The 23,821-nt window shown below is 45.5% G+C and overlaps 1 protein-coding gene across 2 annotated transcripts in view; it reads left to right on the forward strand.

The window, feature by feature from the left end:
- The window catches only part of LOC309612807 (ninein-like protein), a 113,396-nt gene that overhangs the window by 38,454 nt on the left and 51,121 nt on the right, over positions 1 to 23,821 (forward strand). For both annotated transcript variants that reach the window (XM_082359000.1, XM_082359001.1), the window contains 2 exons: positions 14,388 to 14,581; positions 22,497 to 22,593. In XM_082359000.1, coding sequence (XP_082215126.1) covers positions 14,399 to 14,581; positions 22,497 to 22,593 — 280 coding nt within the window. In that variant the 5' untranslated portion in view covers positions 14,388 to 14,398. The remainder of the gene's footprint in view (positions 1 to 14,387; positions 14,582 to 22,496; positions 22,594 to 23,821) is intronic.

A 23,821-nucleotide genomic window follows, 5' to 3' on the forward strand; every position in this document is an offset into this window, starting at 1 on the left:
ATTCAGATAATAAAGCATTTGCTAATAAATTTGAATCTTTAAAAAAATGTTTGTGACAAATGTAGCAATGAATTGCAAAGCTCTGGGGAATCTAACAGTGCAGGTCCTTGTCTGATTATGGAGACTTTCAGAAATTTAAGACGAAATCTGTGGGGCAGGCAGGGGTCTGCGTTGTTCCTCCTGCCCCGGTGTAGACTCGATGTCTCCCAGTCCCGCAGGAGGTCCCATCACAGGCAGTGCCGAGCAGAGCCTCCCCTCCCTCTACTGATAGGTTGCCACCCAGCCTGCGCGGCGTAGACCCTGCAGCCTCCATGAGTTTCTGCTCATCTGATAGCTTCCATCTTTGTATCTTCATGGATTTCTAAAATTAATGATTCACCTGGACTAAGTCAAGCATCCGTGCCTGTTCACAAGCCAGTTTTCCTCTTGGTCGGCCGTGTTTTCATACCCAACCAGCCCATCTCACATGCTGCACAAACTGGACGTCTCTGCATGACCAGTTCCTACCCGGACGTGGCTGAACCTCCCTCTGCTGGTGGCGGTGTCTCCAGCCAAGTCCTCTGTCAAGTTAGAGGCCTTTCCAGTGGTCTCTTCATTTCCATCGATTTCTGCCTTGGAATCATGGCAGCAAAATCCTTGCTACTAACATTAGTTCATGAGAGCAGCATCTGGAGCCTAGCATATAGAAGGGGCTTAGGAAATGTTTGTTCATGAATCTTTCTTCATCAGTCATTTGGACTTCCCTGGTAGTGCGGTGGTTAAGACTCTGTGCTCCCAACGCCGGGGGCCTGGGTTCGATCCCTGGTCAGGGAACTAGATCCCGAGTGCCACCGCTAAGACCCAGCACAGCCAAATAAATAAATAAATATTTAAAAAATAAGAAGTCTTTTACTTTATTTCCTTCCATATGTGAAAGATGAAATACATATTCTCCAAAGCTATTAAATCTGTATGATTCTGTTTGGGCTGCCGTAACAAGTACCACGGACTGGATGGCTGAAACAACACAAGTTCATTTCTCATTGCTGTGGACCCTGCAAGTCGGAGATGCAGGTGTCAGCAGGGTTGGTTCTGGTGAGGACTCTCCCCTTGTTTGCAGACGACTGCCTTCTTGCTGTCTGCTCATATAAATCATCTTAGCTCACCTGTGGGGAGAGAGCTCTCTGGTGTCTCTCCTTATAAGGACATGAATCTTACTGGATCAGGGCCCCACCCTGTGACTTCATTTTACCTTAATTACTTCCTTAGAGACCCCATCTCCAAATACAGCCACACTGAGGGGTTAGGCCTTCAACATATGAATTTCAGGGGACACAAACATTTGGTTCATAATAATATCTTAGCCACTTTACCTTGTAAGCTTTCTTTTCCCTTAAATAAAACTGCATGGTGTAACTCACATATGGCAATGGCTGAAGAAGTTAGCTTTGGAACGTTTAGGAAGTTCTAGAATTGAGCTTGGAAGATACTCCTATGGTCTGAGTGTGTGTGTTCCCTAGGTTCATATGTGGAATCTTAACCCCCAAAGGTGGTGGTGTCAGGAGGTGGGGTCTTTGGGGGGTGCTGAGGTAGGTCAATAGGGTGGAGCCCCACGAATGAGATTAGTGCCCTTATATGGAGGCCCCACAGAGTTCCCTCATCCCTTCCACCAGGTGAGGACACAGCAAGAAGGTGCCAGTGTAAGACTCAGGAAGCGGGCCCCACCAGAACGTGACCAGGCTGGCTCCCTGATCTTGGACTTCCAGCCCACAGAACTGTGAGCCATAAGTTTCTATTGTTTATAAACTACCGTCTATGGGGGCTTCCCTGGTGGCACAGTGGTTGAGAATCTGACTGCCAATGCAGGGGACACCGGTTCGAGCCCTGGTCTGGGAAGATCCCACATGCCGCGGAGCGACTAGGCCCGTGAGCCACAGTTGCTGAGCCTGCGCGTCTGGAGCCTGTGCTCTGCAACGAGAGGCTGCGATAGTGAGAGGCCCGTGCACCGCGATGAAGAGTGGCCCCCACTTGCCGCAACTAGAGAAAGCCCTCGCACAGAAACGAAGACCCAACACAGCCATAATAAATAAATAAATAAATAAAATTAAAAAAAAAAACAAACTACCGTCTATGGTATTTTGTTATAGTAGCCGTAACAGACTAAGAGAGATATGGTCCCCCATACACTGTTCCTTACATGCAGGCTATTTTAATATCCCCAAGATTCTTAAGGACAAGCCCATAGCATTTTGTTGACTTTAATTAGGGTATGTCAGAGTCACTTTTCATTTCTTTTTATTTATTCTTTTTATTGCTCCATGAAGAGTATAGTTAAAGTATGATTCGCTTTTAGACAATTTGTCAAGTGTGTCCTATTTTTCCTGTCTTGGACAGTGTCTGACTTTGTAGCATCTGTGAGAAGCAGTTTAGCTGCTTCTCATGATGTGCGACTGTTTACCCAGCATGGACTCCATGGCTTTGCATGTTTTTGGTTCTGTCACACCAGTGGAGTGAAGGAGCCAGAGCTACCAGGTCTTATGAAGAGTCTTACAGAAAATACTCATACAGTTTTAGAAATCACCTGTCGGGAGGGGCAACAGGAGTGGCTTTGGGGAAACAGTTTGCAGGTTTGCTTTGTTTTGCTTTATTTTCCTAAGTGCTTCCTGGGCCTTCTCGTTTCTCATTCAGGCCCTTTGTTTCCTTTACCCTTTTGGGAGTGTCTGTCCTCTAGCCATGACAAAACAACAGGAGTCCGTCGTAAAACACATACCTGCCACTGTTCCAGGAGGTGGGTGTGGAAGATCAGCGTTTTGTTTTTTTCAAATATTTATTTATTTATTTGGCTGTGGCGGGTCTTAGTTGTGGCAGGTGAGATCTAGTTCCCTGACCAGGTATCGAACCCGGGCCCCCTGCAGTTGGGAGTGAGGAATCTTAACTGCTGGACCACCAGGGAAGTGCCGTCAGCGTTTCTAATACTCTCCCTCTTCACTGTTTGAAGTTGGAGTGTAACGTATGGAAGAAAAATGCACAGAGGGGCTTCCCTGGCAGTCCAGTGGTTAGGACTCCGTGCTTCCGCTGCAAGGGGCGCAGGTTCGATCCGGTCAGAGAAGTAAGATCCCACATGCCAGAAGGTGCAGCATGCATGCATGCATAAATAAGTAAATATATATATATATATATATATACACACACACACACACACACACACACACACACACACACACATACACACACAGAAAAGTGCACAGATAATGATGAACTGTCACAGTGAACACACCCGTGTAACCGCCATCCCAGTCAGAAGCAGAGTATCTCAGGAACCCCAGAACAGCCCCTCATATGTTCTATTTATTATTCCCTCCCTGCCATCCACTATCTTAACTTCTAACACTATGGATTGATTTTTCCTGCTTCTGAACTTAATGCAATTGGAATCATGCAATATCTGCTTCTTCCATCATGTTTGTAAGATTGAGGTTGTCATTATGTACTTCATTCCTCTCCATGGCTTTACAGTTTCCCAGAATATGCCACCAATTACTTATTTTTACTACTGATGGATATTTGGATTGCTTCTAGTTTGGGGTGCTATGAATAATGCTGCCTAAGAAAGTGTGTCTTTTGGTACACAAATCCATGGTTTCTGTCGAGTAGGTACCTAGGAGTTGGATTGCCATGTTGTACAGTGGATATGTATTTAACTTTGGTAGATAAAACTGAGCAGGTTTTTAGAGCTCTTGTGCCAATGATACCCCCACTAACAAGATCTGAGAGTTCCAGTTGCTCCATGTCTCTACCAGTACTTGATATGATCAGTCTTTTATATTTTAGCCGTTGTGTAGTATACTGATAAAGCTTTCACAACTGCCTCCCAAAGCCCTGAATTGTAGCATTTTCCAACGACTGTGTGTAAATAGTCCCACCAGAGCAGATTTTAAGCTACCAACATGATGCCATTGAGACAGAATTGGATGGAGCTGTGAACAGTCAGTGTGAGCAGCTCCAGCCTCCTGGTTTTACCCATTTGGTAGCTCTTGAAAGCCATCAAAGTCTAAGACAGGAGAAGAGGACAGCAGGGAGCCCATGGGGGCTGCTCCTTGGTCACTGAGCTGTATACAGTGACTGTGTACAGTTATAAGCATCAGCAGGCATTTACATGGATAGAAGGTCTCACCTGGAGATTCAGGGAAGCACCACACACTTGGAATGGCAGGGAAACGTTCCCTTTGCACCCTGCCTGTGCCCTTGTATGCTCCGTCCACATTCTTCAGCTGACTGAGGAAATCCACCTCTGTGCTTACTTACAGGATATCAGGTCCTCATCTGTGAAATGGGGTGATTGAATGGCGCTCTTTGGGACCCCTCTTCTGCCTCTGATGTTCTGTAACATTATCCTCAGATTGAGAGTCACAGGCAAAGTAAGAAAGCAGCTTATCCAGGGGATATCTGGATTGAATAACAAGGTTAGAGGAATCACTCGTAAAACATCCAATAAGAGTCCATGTGAGGAAAACAGTGAGGGTGGGCCATGGCTGCCAGACCTGCTCAGTGTTGAAACTTCAAATTTATACTCATTGAGATAATGAGCTGTTTACTCATCACCTTGGTTAAATGTCCATCTGCTGTAACAAATGAAGCTTGAAGACAGACTCATTTGTTTAAAAATTCATCGTGTTGGACTTCCCTGGTGGCACAGTGGTTAAGAATCCGCCTACCAATGCAGGGGACACGGGGTCGAGCCCTGGTCCAGGAAGATCCCACATGCCTTGGAGCAACTAAGCCTGTGCGCCATAACTACTGAGCCTGTGCTCTAGAGCCCGTGAGCCACAACTGCTGAGCCCTCGTGCCACAACTATTGAAGCCTGTGTGCCTAGAGCCCATGCTCCGCAACAAGAGAAGCCACCACAATGAGAAGCCCGCATGCAGCAATGAAGACCCAACACAGCCAAAAAAATTTTAAATAATTAATTAATTAATTTAAAAAAATCATCGTGTTGAGGGAGATTGGGCGGCAATGATTAAACTGAATAAAAGTTATTTTGGGGGTGCTCGAGAATCAGAAATCTGTTTTAGCAAATGCCCTTCCCTTGCGCTCACCTTGGTTCCTTTAGGAGGAAAAACTGTCGCTTCGTATTCTATGCAAATGCTATTTAATGTTTGGGTAGAAGTGCAGAGAGTTGAATTTATAAAATCTAGTACAGGGAATTCCTTGACGGTCCAGCGGTTAGGACTCCGTCCTTCCATTGCAGGGGGCATGGGTTCGATCCCTGGTCAGGGAGCTAAGATCTCACAAGCCATGCAGCGTGGCCAAAAATAAATAAATTAAATAAAATAAAACGGACCACACTGCCTTAAAAAAAAAAGAAATTCTAGTGCGAAAAAGACTCCAGCGTGTGTGTTTCTTTGCATGCTTTGTAAGTTTTTGTTGAAATCTGGACATTCTGATTCTCCCACGCCTCAGGGATTAACGATTTTTACTAGTTGAGGGCTGCAGCTGTCTTTGCGATTTTTCCAAGATGTTTTTGCAAAGTGTATTCTTTGTTGTGCATGGTGACTGAAATTTCCGTTCTGCTATGTCTGTGGTCAGCCAGTGACCTGACAAAGGTCCCCCCAGATGTCTTCTCCTAGATACTCTGAGGGAAGCTGCTGCAGCCCAAGGAGGCTGACCCCAAGGCCAGAATCTGCTCTAGCCCCTCAATCACCAGACCAGCCGAAACACACATCCCCAGATTATGGAGGACATGGTCCCCACTGCCCACTCTGGCTCTAGCCAGACACTCCAGGACGTTGGACCGCTGTCCTCATGGCTCTGGTCCCTGAGGCACTGAGGGCGGTAGATGGCTCCTGCTCTCCGCTCTCTTACAAACATCAGCAGCCTGTTTTCATCACCTTGCTCTAAGTGTCTGATCTGATTCCAGAGTTTCAATATAATTCCTTCCAGTCACTCTTTTTTTTTTTTTTTTTTTTTGCATTTCCTTGTCATAAGCAATTTTATTACACAGTAACCTGCTGCCCAAGAGAGAAACTTTATAAGAAGACTTGGGATCATCATCATCATCATCATCCAAGGGATTCATCCATAAAATTAAAAATTATAGTGCTTACTTTATTTGATTGTTAGGGGTAAATGTCTATAAATATTCCAACAGAAACATTTTAAAAACGTTTAGCTTTTCCTTCCTTTTTTCCTTCATTTCTTCCTCCCTCTTTCCTTCCCCTCATTCCTTAATTCTTTTTTCTTTCTTTCTTCCTTCTTACTCTTTCTCTTTCCCTTCCTCTTTTCCTCGCTTTCTTCTTTACATCCTTTTCTTCCTCCCTTTCATCCTCAGACACGTTTACCCACTCATATATGAAGAACATCCAGCATTAAATCCTGTAGTGAAAGAGGAATCAGAGTATCATCTCTCCTTTCCTCCCATTTCCTTATTGGGTTCCAGTCACTCTTTTTGGCTCAGTTTTGCTTTGGTTGAGTGTCGTCCCCTGCCACTTTGCATGATGTCACCTCTCCCCAGTGTTTTTATTTTTATTTTTATTCATTTATTTTTTAGGCTGCACCATGCGGCTTCTGGGAATCTTAGTTCCCTGACTAGGGAATTGAACCCAGGCCCTCGGCAGTGAAAGCACGGAGTCCTAACCACAGGGAATTCCCTCCCCACTGTTTTTTTTCCCCTCCCCACTGTTTTTAATCATACATTAATGATCCTTACCCTATCACCTATTACAACAGGGATTCAAAATTGTAATTTTCCAGTTCTGTCATTTCTTCTACACTGTTATTGGCTATTTTTAGTAAAGAAGAGAAACTAGTGCTTTCTTTATGGTAGAATTTTCTAGTTGAATTTAAGTTAGAAGCTGATATTGATACTGAGAGTAGGTTTTCTACATTTGCATATATGTAACGATATATATAGAGAAAGCTCATTTTTTTGTATGTAGAACCTTATGTGGATAACCTTGTATATGTATAACTAAACAATTATGTAGATGTTTTATAACCATTGGGTCTATAGCTATAGTCCTAGCACAAATATAAGTACATGTGGTTATAAAAATCTTTAGGAACCAAGAAGATATTGGCCAAAGGGTACAAAGTTTTTATGTGAGGTGAGTGGGTCCCACAATGTTTTCTTGAGGAGACCCTAGAAAGCAGGTTTTCTAGGACAGTTTTAGAGTTTGATATCCTTATAGTTTTTAGTCTAAATATCTACTTTGTAGGAAGAGCAAATACTATATTAATTGCCAATTAAATGACACATCAGCTTATTTTTATATTGTTGGGATTGGAAAATCCCTTTGATAAAAATGATAGCTTCTCAAGCCTTATTGCTGAGATAGTTAGGGCCAACATTGGCAAAGTAAATAAATAGTGTAAGTTTTGAAAAACAAGAAAGAAGCCATGAAAACAGTTAATGCAGAAATTAATCCTACAAGCTCAGAACTACTGAAGTATGGAGGTTGATTACAAACCCCAAGGCTATTTGACATGGTGCGAAGACCTGCTCTTCCGGAACCCAAGGCTGGGCTTCAATGTTTTATCCGGATCGTAACATCTTTCCAGATACAGAACGTGCCATCTAGGATGCTACCTTGGCGCTGTTCATTCTGGGCCAGCAGGCTTTTACAGGTTTTTATGGAGGGCCTTGTTTGGAGTTGTTCCTGGGTGCGATGCTCTGGGTCCACAGACATCGGCACACCCAGCTGCTTGTGGAGGCCACAGTTCTCTTCCCTGTCCTTGATACCCAGCGGGTTTCCAGGGCCACAGATTAAATTCCCTCATCGCTGTGCATCAGTTAAATGCAAACCTACACCTTCCCTCCAGAGGGCTGCGTGGTCCTGCAGGGTGCTGGTCAGCAGCTGTTTCTTGGCCCGTATCCAGTTTGTTTGAGGGCAGGTTTTTCTCCCCAGGATGAAAACAGTGTTTTGCTTCACTGGGTAGCAAAGTTTATGCTCATATATTTAATTAAGCTTTATAGCATTAGAATTATTGAGAGTCTACTGATTCCAGTTTCAAAAGAATCAAACTGTAATAAGCCAAGGGCTCCTCTTTATCTGGAACATTGTCCCCTGTCTGCAGTCAGCGCTGAACACAGCTGGGTTTTCTGGTGGTTTCAATGTGTGGACATTTATGCATTTGTGGAATCCAGAGAGGATTAAATAATTCAGTTTGGGTGAAGAAGAAACTGAAGAGGCCCTTGGATGTTTATTATTTATAACGACCACTTGGCTGTGAGGCCTGCACTTCGCGTGTGAGTAGGCCTGGGCGCCAAGGATGGGTGGTGCAGGAGGCGGGGCCCCGCCTGAGAGGTCCCCCGTTTCTCTTCTCCTTCCCGGGGTTCTGTGCAAGGATTCTAGGGGATGGCGTTCTCTGCCCTCACACACAGGCCTCAGGGAGTCTGAACAGAGCTACAGGTTCCCTGCTGGGAGGGGCAGGGTTAAGGCCCTTGTCCTTCTAACTGTTGTGTTCTGCGGTTTAGGTTGATCGCTCTTCCCAGACGGGAGGGAGGGGGGTTTCCCAGTGACACATTTCTGGAAATAGGATTTGAGCAGCAGGAAGGCTGGGAGCCTGGGGACCGGTGTGGGGTATGGTGATTCTGCTGTCGTTCGTGGTGTGATGAGTACCGGGGCCTGGAACCTGCGCCTCCCCTCAGCAGCCCAGCAAAGGTGGTGTTTTAGACCCAATTTGACAGAAGCTCTGACTGGCCCAGAGCTGAGCCTGGCCGGGGCCCTGCAGCCTTGCAGAGAGGCATGGGGATAGGGGATGGGTCACCTCAGCTGTGAAGGCAGCGTTGCCCATGTCTGGGGTCTTTTAGGGTGGCCTTTGCACGGTTCAGGAAGATTCTGATGCTTTAAAATGTTCTCAGGGAGCCCTTGGCCGGTCTCCTTTGACCTCGGCAGCAGGAAGGTGGCCTCTGGGCTCCCCACCCTGCAGTGATGCCATTAACGTGCAGACAGCAGGGTTTAAGGGGGGATCTGGTGCCTGGAGGCTCAGGGGGTCAGATCCTGGGACCTGAAGGGAGTTGACCCCAACCCAGTCCATTTCAGTGTCGGTTTGAGAACTTGTCTTAAGTACCCACTGGACACCAAGAGCCAACTTTGCAAACCAGTGTGGAGGGTCGTGCAGCTGCGTGTCCCGAGAGCATCCTTCGCCACCTCCTGCTGTGTCTGCGGCGCGGTGCCTGCTGTGCCCCCATCCCTGCCCTCCCCAAGCCCACGCAGTGGACCAGCAGCAGGTGGACGGGCCGAGGAGGGAGGCCTGCTGGAGGGAGGCCTTCAGAACCCAAGGCAAGAGCAGACGCAGGGTGGGGTGGGGGGGCTGCACAAGGGTTAGTGTCTTCTTTCAAGGAGGAGCCCAAGTGAGGACACAGTGGTCCCTTGCTTAGCAAGATCATCCCCCTGAGCAGACCATCTGGGAGGCGGCACCGTCCCCTCCCTGCCCTTCACTCCCATTTTGGTTGATGACGCGGTGCTCCCAGTAGAGAGGGTTTGGATGGGCCAGAGCTCAAGTCAGCAACCCCGACCACTGGCCAGGGCGAGTCTCCCAACTTGGGCTCTGTGCTGGCTTCAGGGTCTCACTGTGGGGGGCCGGCGGGGGTGGAGCCAGTTCCCCCAGTGGGGAGGGCGCACAGCAGCCATGGAGGTGCTAAATGCCGTTGGACTCCTGTCTGGAGCTGCTTTATGGAGGCCTGAGAAACATCCCCTGGGCCATAAACGGTCAGGCTGGTACCTCGGATCACCCTCACCTCGAGGCTTCCCTGTCTCTCCCACCCCCCACGGAAGATGTGCTGTCCACCTACCACAGGGACGCTGTCTGGGGCACAGTTACAGTTCCATTCTTGTGCCCAGCTTGGCTTTATGGAGGCTTTCTTGGTTTTTCCATAATTACTTTTTAACATCCTTGTTCTTTTCCAAATGGTCCATCAGCTCTGTCAGAAACCACCCATGTGGGGCTTCCCTGGTGGCACAGTGGTTGAGAATCTGCCTGCCAATGCAGGGGACACGGGTTCGAGCCCTGGTCTGGGAAGATCCCACGTGCCGCGGAGCAGCTGGGCCCGTGAGCCACAATTACTGAGCCTGCGCGTCTGGAGCCTGTGCTCTGCAACAAGAGAGGCCGCGATAATGAGAGGCCCGCGCACCGCAATGAAGAGTGGCCCCCGCTTGCCGCTACTAGAGAAAGCCCTCACACAGAAACGAAGACCGAACACAGCCATAAATAAATAAATAAATAAATAAATAAATAAATAAATAAATAAATAAATAAGTAAGTAAGTAAGTAAGTAAGTAAGTAAGTAAGTAAGTAAGTAAGTAAATAAATAAAATTAAAAAAAAAAAAAAAGAAACCACCCATGTTGGGGACTTCCCTGGTGGTCCAGTGGTTAAGACTCTGTGCTCCCAATGCAGGGGGCCCAGGTTTGATCCCTGGTCAGGTAACTAGATCCCGCTGCAACTAAAAGAGCCTGCGTGCCGCAACTAAAGATCCCTCACGCGGTAATGAAGATCTCACATGCCACAACGAAGACCTGGTGGAGCCAAATAAGTAAATAAATAAATATTTTTTAAAAAAGAAGAAGAAACCACCTATGTTGTTTTCCATGTGGTCCCACGATATGGGACCGTAGGGTCCCTAGTGGCCAGGTTGTGTGGATTGCACTGTGGCCCTGCCCCAGGCCACCCTCCCAGAACGGTGTCCACTGCTTCTAGGGGACCCAGATCTACAACCTGTGTCTTCCTCCTTCTTGGCTGAAGTACCCGTCGCTAGCTTCCAGATTGGTGGAAAGTGCTCTTTCCTCAGGATGTCTTTCAGCCTCCAATCCCATTTTTGCTGCAGGAGTCGCGCCTGGCGCTGAGTGCAGAATGCTCTTTTCTCTCTAGACATTTTTAGGACTTGTTTGTTTGCTCTGAAGTTTCTTGAGGATTTACTTGGTCTGGATGTTTTTATTTGTTGGCCCTCACGGTGGGACTTCGCCGTCTATGTGCTTGGAAAAGTCTTGTATTTTTCCAGAACCCCCCTTCCCATCAGCTGGTTGCCTTTCCTGGGCTTTTAGAGGATGCCTGGACTTTGGGTGTTGATTTTTTTTTTTTAGGAAAGAAAATCCAGGTAAAAGTGCCACAGAACAGAGCCAGGCAATTTCAGAAAGCAAGCCACCAAATATTGAACTTTTTTTCCTTAAAAAAGTTTTTTCTTATTTTTAAATTTTTAATTGTAAAAAACACGATGATATAAAATTTACCCTCTTGGGACTTCCCTGGTGGTCCAGTGGGAAAGAATCCGCCTTCCTATGCAGGGGACGTGGGTTTATTCCCTGGTCAGGGAAGTAAGATCCCGCATGCCTCAATGAAGATCCTGCATGCCGCAGGTAAGACCCAACGCAGCCAAAAATAAAATAAAATAAATAATAAAATAAATTTAAAAAAAAATTTACCCTCTTAATCATTTTTAAATATACAGTTCAGTAGTGTTAACTGGTATCCACATTACTGTGTAACAGATCTCTAGGACTTTTTCATCTTGCAAAACTGAAACTCTGTACCTGCTGAGCAACCCTTCCTATCCCCCTACCCAAGCCCCTGGCACCCACCACTCTACTTTGTCTCCTTGATTTTGACTAGTTATCTTACGGAAGTGAAGTCATACAGTATTTGTCGTTTGGTGACTGGCATATTCCACTCAACATAAGGTTCATCCATGTTGTGGGAGGTGACAGGATTTCCTTCCGTTTAAGGCTGAATAATATTCCATTTTATTGATATTTTCTTTATCCATTCTTTTGTAATGGACATTTGGATTGCTTCCACCTCTTGGCTGTTGTGAATAATGTTGCAGGGAACATAGGAGTGCAGATAACTCTGAGATCCTGCTTTCAGTTCTCTGGGGTGTATACCTGGAAGTGGAATTTGCTGGATCATATGGTAATTCTATTTTTAGTTTTTTGAGGAACCTCCATACTGTTTTCCACACCAGCTACACCATTTTACATTCCTACCAAGAGTACCCAAGGGCTCCAATCTCTCAACATCCTCACCAACACTTGTTGTTTTCTGTTTTTTGTTTGCTTGTTTTTTTTTATAGTGGCCATCCTAATGGGTGCGAGATAATATCTCACTGTGGTTTTGTTTTGTGTGTACCTAATTAGAGATGTTGAGCACTTTTCATGTGCTTGGCCATTTGGTGGCCATTTGTGTATCTTCTTTGGAGAATTGTCTATTCAAGTCCTTTGCCCATTTTTTTAATCGGGTTACTGGTTTTTGTTGTTGAGTTATAGGAGTTCTTTACTTGTTCTGACCATTAACCTCTTATCAGATGTATGATTTGCAAATTATTTTCTCCCATTCTGTATATAGGTTGCCTTTTTACACTGTTGATTGTTTTCTTTGATGTGCAGATTCTTAAGTTTGATATAGTACCATTTGTCTATTTTTACTTTTGTTGTCTATGCTTTTGGTGTCATATCTAAGAAATTGTTGCCAAATCTAACATCATGAAACTTTTCCTCTGTTTTTTTTTTTAAAGAATTTTATAGTTTAGATCTTACGTGTAGATCTTGAATCCATTGTGAGTTCATTTTTGATTATGGTGTAAAGTAAGGGTTGAACTTCATTCGTTTGCATGTGGATATCCTGTTTTCCCAGCACCGTTTATTAAAGAGATTGTCTTTTCCTTATTGTGCGGTCTTGGCCATTTGGAAAATTATTTGACCACATATGCAAGGTTTATTTCTGGGCTCTCAAGTGTGTTCCATTGGTCTATGTCTGTCTTTATGTTTTTTGGTTACTTTATTGATTTTTAATTTCCTTTTCTTCTCTGTCTCATTTTTTGTCTCTTTATTCGGGTACACATAATAGAAGATGTATTTTGTCCTTGTCTTCCAGTGTTGCCATTGAATTTTTTATTGTGATTATCATACGTCAATGTCAGGAAACCTCCCTTGGTGTCTAATCATCCGTATTGTCCAGTAGTCTATCTTGTTGCATGATTTTAATGTTTTTCCTTCATCTCTCTGGGGATATTAGTTTCTCTCTCTCTCTCTCTCTCTCTCTGTGTGTGTGTGTGTGTGTGTGTGCTTGCGTGCATGTCTTGGGTTACTCCCCTCTCCCCTCCCACATGTATCACCCTCCAAATCAGTGCCTTCAGCTTCCAGCGAATGGGGGTGTGTGAACATCAGGATTCTGAGCCCCACTCAGACTTCTACACGACCCCTGAGACCTTCCATAGTTCCAAGGTGTTTAGAGTGTCCAGTGACTTGTCACTTGAGCCCTTTTCTGGGACTCCGGAGTCCCGGGGAATCCACGTGCATCAGTGTGACTCCAATGCGGTGGTCGTGGTACAGACCTGAGCCCGGGCTGTATTTCCCAGATGAAGGTGCCCTTGGAGTTTTTCCAAGCCTTCCTGGCCCATCTCAGCACTGAGGTTTGTCATGTGGTATCTCAGCTACAAAAAGACACCCCCCCCCAATCCTGGGGCTAGAGGAGGGTGAATTCCATAGGGCACACATGACCAGAAGCAGTGCCTCCTTTCTCCCAGTGTCTTTCCCAGGACTTTGAAAGCAAAGCATGGACCTTATCTTGGATGGGGGTTAGGAAGTGTCCTAGCAAATGGCGACTGAAAGATCTTTTTGCCTGACCTGTAGAATGCTGGGCTTGAGTCACACCACTAGCCTGTGCCTGGATGGCCAGAGACGAATCACCTGCTGCCTTGGGACAGTGTCTCAGATTTCTGGGGATGAGGGAAAGGAGAGGAAAAGAAGTGTTTCTGAGTGGTCAGGAACTGAACTGTGTGTTGGGCAAAGCTGGCATGACCGAGGGGATGTGGGCTGAGTGTGCAGGGTCCTCGGCCCTGAATCAGCCCTTGCGTGGAGGCAGGGGTCGGGGGGAGGCGGCAGACCAGCAAGTTCTCTCAGGAGGGGGCTGGCTTGTCATTGCTCCTGGGAAGGCCCTCGGTGCCCTCTGACCTCCAGGCTGAGTTCTGCCCAAGACCGGAATCCTGGGGCAGAAGTTCGGGCAAGCGTGCCAGGCACCCAGCAGGCCCTGTGTGTATATGTATAGAGAAAAAGTAGAATGTATATTTGCCAAAATATTAAAATTATTTTTTTTCAGGTGGTGCAATTTTGGATGATTTTCTTTCTCTTTACACTTATCTCTTTTTTTCTGATTATTCTGTAATAGATACTTTTTTACAGAACAAAGTAATTCTGGTTCTTTGAGCCAGTGAGGGAGAACGAGCCCCGTGGGAACACGTTTCTGGCCTCTCCTGATTTCCTCCAGCCTCACGTGTCCTGAGATGACCCTGGTGCCCCTTCCCACACGCCAGCTCCTCCCCTGCCCTAGGCCACACTGCCTGGCGCATTGGGACCGTGGAGGGAGGTGGGAGCGGCAGTCAGAGGGCACCGTTGTCTTCTTCTCCCTGCACGCAGCCTGCGATGGGATGGACGAAGAGGAAGAGAGCCACTATGTCTCGCAGCTCAGGGATGTCTACAGCAGCTGTGACACCACGGGGACAGGCTTCTTGGACCGGGAGGAGCTGACCCAACTCTGCCTGAAGCTTCATCTGGAAAAGCAGCTGCCCGTCCTTCTGCAAACACTTCTCGGAAACGACCACTTTGCCAGGGTGGGTAACTTCATTGACTTCATTCTCACAAAGAAAAGCACAGAGAGCATGTGGTTATAGCTGCTGGCATCTGAGAAATACCAATTGACTGGAGATACTCATCAAAGGAAAGTTAGGAGGAAATGGGGTGCTATTTTTCCTTCTGTGCAACATCTGTGTTGTAGAAAGAAGTTCCTTAAGATTGCTTTTTTAAAGCATAGTAACTTCCAGAGATTTGTTTTTGTTCTGTTTTTTCCGGAAAGATGCTTGGGTGATTCGTCCGGGGAGTGGAAGGTTGGTATGGGTGGTGCGTGTGGTTCACAAAACACAGTGATCTGTGCGCAACTCACACACTCGGTCATTCAGAGGCAGCTTCCAAGTACCTCGAAGGCACATTGTCTCGTAAAATTACCCAGCGTGAAATTCATCCAGCAGCTGGACAGAACATTGCCCACTGCTGTTGCAGGAACCAAGGCTCCCTGTGTTCAGAGTGTATCTCTGTGAGTGTATCTATCCCAGATAGGAAGTATGCACTCAGAGAGTTCTTTTCTCTAGGAAATTCAAGGTCATCTAGAACGGTAATCTGGAGCCTGGACCACAACTTGCTTGAAACACTAGGAGGCTTCTTAGTGTTCCTGCTTCTTAAATGTGTCCAGATGTTAACATGTTCATTTTAAAAACAGTGCCTGGAATTCCCTGGCGGTCCAGTGGTTAGGACTCCGGGGTCTCACTGCCAGGGGCCTGTGTTCGATCCCTGGTCAGGGAACTAAGATCCCGCAGGCCACATGGCGCAGCCCAAAAAAAGAAAAAAAAAAAAAACACCAGTGCCTGTAATCTTACCTTTGAAGGAAGGGCATTTTTTCCACAGAACTCAGTAAAACTGTTTTCATTTTGACTGGGAAAAAAAAAATCTAGCTGCAAATATTCTGAGTTGGCTTTTGGGCAAAAACAAATGAAGAAGAACAACCAGAAACCCCTCCCTGCTGGCCCTGGGGGAGGGTCCGGGCGGATCTGACCTCCTGTTACTTCCCCCAAGGCCGTGTGGCCAGTGCTGTCAGCGGCCCTGCTCCTCCTGCGCGGAGGACCCAGCCTCACAAACCCCCTGCACCCTTTTCCGTCTCTTTACTCTGTTCCTGCTTTTTCTTTATGGACTTAAGAATCAGGTGTGTTTTTTTTGTTTTTTGTTTTGTTTTTAATTAATTTATTTATTTATGGCTGTGTTGGGTCTTCGTTTCTGTGCGAGGGCTTTCTCTAGTTGTGGCGAGTGGGGGCCACTCTTCATCGCGGTGCGCGGGCCTCTCACTATCGCGGCCTCTCTTGTTGCGGAGCACAGGCTCCAGACGCGCAGGCTCAGTAATTGTGGCACACGGGCCCAGTCGCTCCGTGGCATGTGGGATCTTCCCAGACCAGGGCTTGAACCCGTGTCCCCTGCATTGGCAGGCAGATTCTCAGCCACTGCGCCACCAGGGAAACCCTCAGGTGTGTTTTTGATAGATAATGTCCTAGCCCCTCTTGATATCACCTGGAATTGTATTTGGAGGCCAGATAAGCAAAAGGCACATTTGTGAAAATCAACACTCTGGTTAAAACAGCACAAACAGGGACTTCCCTGGCGGTCTAGTGGTTAAGACTCCGCGCTTCCACCACAGGGGACACAGGTTCAATCCCTGGTCAGGGAACTAAGATTCTGCATGCCGTGTGTGGCAAAAACAAAACAAAAAACAGCATAAACAGATGGTTTCCTTGATGATTTTGGACAGTTTGGAAAATTCAAAACCGAAAGGATCACTTTTGGGCCCAGATTCATTGTAAGATGTATCATTCCCGGCCTTTCTCTGCTTTGTGCTTTGTCTGTGAGAAAGGGAGCGTGACCTTGAAACCCTGAGTTACGCTTGGAGGAAAGTCAGTGTTGGAGCAGCTGCAAAGGGAAAAGGGCTGTTACCATTCCTCTGCTTCATCCACAGGCAGGGGAGCGCACACAGCCAGCGTTTAGGTGGAACATTCTGTAGAGGTTTTAGGGACACCAGTGTCAAGCCAGAAGTATCCAGGTAGTTGTCACCATTTTCTGTGACAGAAACCAAATGGTGGAGATTTCAGGAAGTTTTGAAGAAAAACAAGATAAATCCTTTGTCCAGGAGAATGGATTGGCTTTCAATTCAAATATCACATATTCAGTTTCCTTGCGGGAACCAACATATATGACACCACAGAAATGTTAGTCACTGATACAGTAATCCAGTTATGACAATGAAGAAACAGTATTATAATATCTGAATTAATAAGGTAATCTTTAATGCTATGAGGGTATGCTTTTTTTTTTTAATTAATTAATTTGGCTGCGTCGGGTCTTAGTTGCGGTATGCGGGATCTAGTTCCCTGACCAGGGATCAAACCCGGGCCGCCTGCATTGGGAGCACAGAGTCCTAACCACTGGACCACCAGGGAAGTCCCAATATGCTTGTTTTTAATTCCTTTTTCCCGTTAAAGAAACATTATCAGGTCTAGTTTCAAGCCAGAAAGTTGACGTGGCCTAAGAGTCCTGTGACTTGGGAAATTTCCATGTACATTTTGTTATTTCTCATGTTTCTTTACCAGTGGTGAGGCTCTTACCTCAAGTACTTTCAAATTTGGGTAGAAAGAGAATTTTCCTCTCAAAAAAATAATTGATAACGTAGTGTTACTGAAAATAATTTTAAGGTTGAGAGTGATTCTTTTTTTTTTTAAGACATTTATTTTAATATTTATTTATTTATTTATTTTTGGCTGTGTTGGGTCTTCGTTTCTGTGCGAGGGCTTTCTCTAGTTGTGGCAAGCGGGGGCCACTCTTCATCGCGGCGCGGGCCTCTCACTATCGCGGCCTCTCTTGTTGCGGAGCACAGGCTCCAGACGCACAGGCTCAGTAGTTGTGGCTCACGGGCCTAGTTGCTCCGCGGCATGTGGGATCTTCCCAGACCAGGGCTCGAGCCCATGTCCCCTGCATTGGCAGGTGGATTCTCCACCACTGCGCCACCAGGGAAGCCCTGAGAGTGATTCTTGATCACAGGGTCCAGCCTCTTCATTTGTGAGGAGAGTCCGTGATCAAGCAGGGATGATGGTGTATCCTGTTGGGTCAAACACCTGATGCCGTGGGCTGGCCCTTCCTTCTTCTTTTTTTTTTTTTTTAAATTTTATTTATTTATTTATGGCTGTGTTGGGTCTTCATTTCTGTGCGAGGGCTTTCTCTAGTTGCGGCAAGCGGGGGCCACTCTTCATCACGGTGCGCAGGCCTCTCTTGTTGCGGAGCACAGGCTCCAGACGCGCAGGCTCAGTAATTGTGGCTCACGGGCCCAGTCGCTCCGCGGCATGTGGGATCTTCCCAGACCAGGGCTCGAACCCGTGTCCCCTGCATAGGCAGGCAGACTCTCAACCACTGCGCCACCAGGGAAGCCCGGCCCTTCCTTCTTTTATGAGCTGTGAAGGGAGAAGGCACAGAAGTACACACAAGCACAGTCAAAATGGTATCATATAAAACAGCAGCACACTCGGCAATCAGATTGCCTCCTGTTTGATGGATCAGAAGAAAGTCAGCTGATAAGTATCAATATTATCAAAGATACAAAAGAAATCTGAGATTGGATCAAACAAAATGGCCATTTCATTCCGCTCCCATGTAGTCAACAAGTACTTTTGAGCTCTTATTATGTGCGAGGCAACATCTAGAAGCTAGGAATGTAAAATGAAAGCAATACAACGTCTCTCTTTGTGGAATGAAATCTATGCAAGGTTATTCATTCTAGGATTGATTCACATGGCAAAAGACTGGAAACAGCCTTTTGAATATGAGATTAGTTCAATACATTCTTGTAGATCCAAATGATGAAATTTATGCCTCATCCCTAAAAAAGAGGGAAGAGACTTCAGACATTGGCATAGTGGCAGGTTAGCAAACTCAGGCCTACCTTCCAGTTAGTGCTACTAAAAAGGCCGAACAAAATAGAAAAAACAAAAGATCTTGAAAATGGTAAAGAGCAAACAAGTCAAGGGGAATTACAACCTAAAAATCTATGCTAAGTCACGTATCGAGAGAGGTTAAGCTCAGCACACAAAACCCCATTTGCCCTGAGAATATTTTCTGGTCTTAAATAGCAACTGTGAAATTGATATGTCATTTGGGGGTTTTAAAGGGCCAGTGAAATGCATGTGTAAACACAGGCTCACCCAAGGAGAAACTGATGAACCAGCCCCCAGTTTAAGGGAGGATCCTGAGGGTGCACCTGTAAGGTAAAGATGTAGGGTAAGTGAATCAGCCGTTGTACTCTTTGCTGTGCCGTTGTACTCTTTGCTGTCTGGGCTTGCATGTGCTCAGGGGTCTAGATGACCTCAGGCCTTGCACTTAGATCAGGTGGTCCTGCACAGGCGATGCCCTCAGGCACGTGGCAAAAGCAAACAGAATTCCTCTCAGAGAAAGTTCCCTCATCCTGGGTCTGTAATTCTTCCTAAGTAATAGTCGTATACAGCAACCAGCATACAGTCAAGGATAACTAGGCACCAAATAAAGATGAGCGAGAGCCAGAGAAACAACAGGCAACAGAAGCAGAACACAAAGATGTGAAGTATTGGAATTACTGGGCAAAAAGTATAAGCCAACTATGGTTACTATGTTAGGAGAGATTTAAAAAAAAACAAGCTTGAGGGACTTCCCTGGCGCAGTGGTTAAGAATCTGCCTGCCAATGCAGGGGTCATGGGTTCGATCCCTGGTCCAGGAAGATCCCACATGCCGTGGAGCAACTAAGCCCGTGCACCACAACTACTGAAGCCCGCGCTCCCTAGAGCCCACAAGCCACAACTACTGAGTCCGCATGCTGCAACTACTGAGCCCGCACACCTAGAGCCCATGCTCTGCAACAAGAGAAGCCACTGCCATGAGAAACCCGTGCACCGCAACGAAGAGTAGCCCCCGCTCGCCGCAACTAGAGAAAGCCCGCGTGCATCAACAAAGACCCAATGCAGCCAAAAATTTAAAAAAATTCAAAAAATTCAAAAAAAACAAGCTTGAAAATATCCACAGGAAAGAGGTAACTCTAAAAAGTGACATAACAAATCTGAACAAAGAACCAAATACAACTTTTAAGAGTTTAACAGCAGATTAGACACAGCTGAAAAGAGCACTCATCCAGGATGCAGCATGATGTTATAAAGAGAAGGTGAAGACCCGGGAACATCCCTTTGGTTGGAATCCCAGGAGGAAAGGAGTGAATGAGGAGGGATTTTGTGAACAGATAGTAGCTAAAAAGTTTCCAAAACAGGTTTAAGATTCCAAAAACCCATGGAATTCTGAGTAGCATAAATAAAAAGAAATCCACACCTGGCCATATTATTGTGAAACTGAAGGGAAACAAAGACATCTTAAAAGCAGCCAGAGATGGGTACACATGATCTCTCTGTATTTTTTCCCTACAACTGCATGTGAATCTATAATTATCTCAAAATGAAACATTTAATAATTTTTTAAAAAGCAGCCAGAGGAAAAAAGACGTATCCTGAAAATCAGCCATAGTTAGATTGACAATTGCCTTCTCAGATGTGACAGTAGAAGCCAGAAGCCAATGGAGAGGTGTCTCCAATGTACTAAAAGAGGACTGGTGCCAACCTGAATCCTATACTCAGCAAGAGTACCCTTTAAGGGGACTTCCCTGGTGGTCCAGTGGTTATGACTCCGAGCTTCCACTGCAGGGGGTGAGGGTTCAATCCCTGGTCGGGGAACTAAGATTTCGCATGCCGCGAGGAATGGCCAAAAAAAAAAAAAAAAAGAATACTCTTTAAGAACAAAGGTGAAAGAATGCATCTGTGAGAAGGTGAATTCTGCTCAGTTTTGAGAGGATATAGAGGCAAACACATCCATTAGATATTTGTTGAGTATTTACAGTGTGTCACTGTGAGATCACATGCTAGTTGAGGAGACAGAAAATAAACAAACAAGTAATCTAGTGTCAGATCTGATACGTGTGTAACTGAGGCAGAGGTGCCCCCAAGCCAACAGCTGCGTTTAGTGCCCATCGGCAGCAACAGAATGTGCTCATTGAAGTTCTGTGCCGGGTGTGGGAAGCATACTTGGACCTACAGCCCAGGTCTGCTTTTTCTGCACTTACTGGTAACAGTAAGCTCTTGTGTTGATTTTTATCTGTGGGACTTCAGTAGAAGCACAGGTAGAGAAAAGAGCTGAAGAGTGCAGCTCAGTGAACATCCACCCTGAACACACCTGGGCCGCCAACATCCTGCATCCCTCCTCAGGTGCCCTTGCGGTCCCTCTGCCTCCAACAGTTACCACTGTCCTGATGCCAACAGCATAGATTTGTTTGCCTATTTCTGAACTTTATACAAGCGAAAATACACAGCATATGCTCACTGTATACTCTCTGGTTCTTTTACTCCGTATTATGTCTGTGAGCTATATTCACACAATGTAGATATATTGTCTCTGTCGATGGTTTGTTTTTTTTACCCCCTATTGTCATCTTTCGTTGTCTGACTGAATCACAGTTTATTTACCTATTCTCTTTTTGGACATCTAGATCATTTCCACTAGTCTTTTAATAAATTATGTTTTTGCTGAAACAAAAAGCATTGACTGATAGTAAACTTTCAAGCTAAGGATGTGTACTGTCATTTTTAGGATAAACAATAAGAGAATGGAAATAGACTGTATAACTTATGAATTAATAAGGGGAAAAATGAAGTCCTAAAAGAAAATCAGGAAATCCAAAGAGAGGAAAGAAAGGAGAAAAAGCAAGCAGGTCAAATTGAAAGCACAAATAAAATAGTAGATTTAAATCTAAATATTATGGAAAAACCCAAGCGAACTTTTTGGCCAACCCAATATATCAGTAACGACATTAAATGTAAAATGTTTCAGTTAAAAGATAAAGATTTTCAGACTGGGGGAAAAAAATCCAACTATATACTGCTCATAAGAGACATGTCTAAAACATAAGGATATAAAAAGTTGACATTATTAAAAGTTTGGTTAAAAAAGCAAAGTTTGGTAAAAAGATATAACACGTAAATACTCCATAAGAAAGCTAGTCTTTGTGGTAAAAGCATTACTGAACTAAAGAGGGTCAGCATTTTATAGTGATAAAAGATTCAATTCACCAAGAGGATTTAAATGTATATTCTGTGACCCAGCAATCCCATTGTTAGGCGTATACTCCAAAGAAACGCCTAAGGACACGTGTGTAACTGTTCAAAGCCAGGTTTTTTTGTTGTTTTTTTGAAAATAACTAAACCCTGGAAACAATGGGAATATCCACCAGCAGGAGGGTAGATTAATAAATTGTTGCTCAGTTACACCGCAGAGCAGAGAAAATGGGTGGACCAGGCACAGCAAGTTACATGAATATTACAGAAGTAATACTGAGTCTAAGACACAAAATAGTATATACACATGATTCCATTTAGATCAAATTTAAAAAGAGGCAAAAGTAAACTGTATTGTCTAGGGGTGCATGCAAATGAGGTATAAAAGCAAGGATGTTATTAGAGTCAGAGTAGGGGCCGGGGGATTTAATCAGGAAAGGAACCGTGGTGGAGGGCTCGCCCAGGTGCTGCCGTTTTCTCTTTCTTGGTGGGTGGTGAGAACGTGGATTTTTCTTTTTCTTTATGTGTTAATGTTTGTGGTCATCAGACACCTCTTGTCTACACTGCTTTCTAATTATGTGGTCTGATTTACTTTTACGGAGTTGTTAATAGTGTTTTTTGTTGATGGGGTTATGGTTCACTTTTACTTGCCTTATTACATCTTCAGTTCTTTTAAATCTTAAGTAAATATTTGAAAAAATGAATGTCCTCAGTGCTGAAGGCAACATAAGATCTTCCATCTGAGAAAAACCAAAAGGCCAGGGTGTTACGTATGTGACCTGTAGAAAGTAGCGTTGACCTCTCTTCTCAAATCCACAGGTTAACTTTGAGGAATTTAAGGACGGTTTCGTGGCCGTCTTGTCATCACAGGCTGGTGTCGGCTCCTCAGATGAAGACAGTGGGTCTTTGGAGCCAGGTAAGAGGCCTGCCCGGTCTCTATTACGTCTCTTCCCGTGATTCCGTGACTTCTGGAGTATGATGTTCTCACCGAACGACGCAGCAGATCTGTCTCTGCCAAGCTGCGTAGACTGGAACTGACGTTTGGGTTTTTTCTTCTTTTGCTTCCTTATTTGTAAAATGGTGTTGTAAGGGGAAGACTCTTCTGTTCTCCTCTACAATACACACAATCCTCTGAATATACTGGCACTTCTGGTCACTAGATATATGTGGTTTTTCCCACACCAGGCCGTTTTGCAACACCAGCTGGGTGTCCTACAGTTCAACTCTGTTCTGACACCATCTACCTGGACATGGCGTCAGACCCCACAGGGGAAGGGCTCAGTCCCCCAAGACTGCACCCTCTTCAGACAATCATCTCAAATCCAGGTTGTCTCCTGTGCTTCTGACCCACCTGTTATAGGTCAGAGGCTCCCACGACCTCCTCGGGTTCAATTAATTTGCTAGAGCAGAACCCAGGGAAACCCATTTACTTACTGGTTCACCGGTTTATTACAAAAGGATATGACTCAGGAGAAGAGGTTTGTGGGAAGGGCTTGTGGGAAGGGGCTTGGAGTGCCCATGCCCCCTTCAGGCCTCACTCTTCCCCAGTCTCCACATGTTCACCAACTCGGAAGCTCTCAGAACCCCGTCCTTTTGGGTTTTATGGAGGCTTCATTACACAGACATGACTGATCAAATGATTGGGCATCGGGGATTGAACTCAACATCCCTGGAGGTCGGGGGGTGGGGCTGAAAGTTCCAACACTCTAATTACATCGTTGGTTTCCCTGGCAACCAGCCCATCCTGAGGTGTGGTTCCAAAAGTCACCACGTCAACATAAAACTCAGGTGTGGTTGCTCTCATCACTTAGGAAATTCCAAGGGTTTTAGGAGCTGTGCGGGGGATGGAAGACCAAATACATATTTATTATAAATCACAGTATCACAGATGTCAAGTTAATACCATGTGCTGTCCTTACAGCATAGGGTGTTGACAAGATAAAGTGGGTGTCGGGGGTGGAAGCATTGGAGAATCAAAAGCGCAGGGCAGGTGTGAGGTGTTAGCCAGGCCTTGGAGGCTGGCGGAGCAGGCAGGATGCCACCAGCCGAGGCAGCCCTCAGCCTGTCTTCTGTCTCAGACACTAGTGCTCTGTGCTCCTAGGACTTGTGAGAATCCTTGTTTCGAGCAGGGCCAGTGGGACAAA

The sequence above is a fragment of the Balaenoptera borealis genome, assembly GCF_965194805.1.
Source record: "Balaenoptera borealis genome assembly, chromosome: 16".
NCBI classification, from domain to species: Eukaryota; Metazoa; Chordata; class Mammalia; order Artiodactyla; family Balaenopteridae; genus Balaenoptera; species Balaenoptera borealis.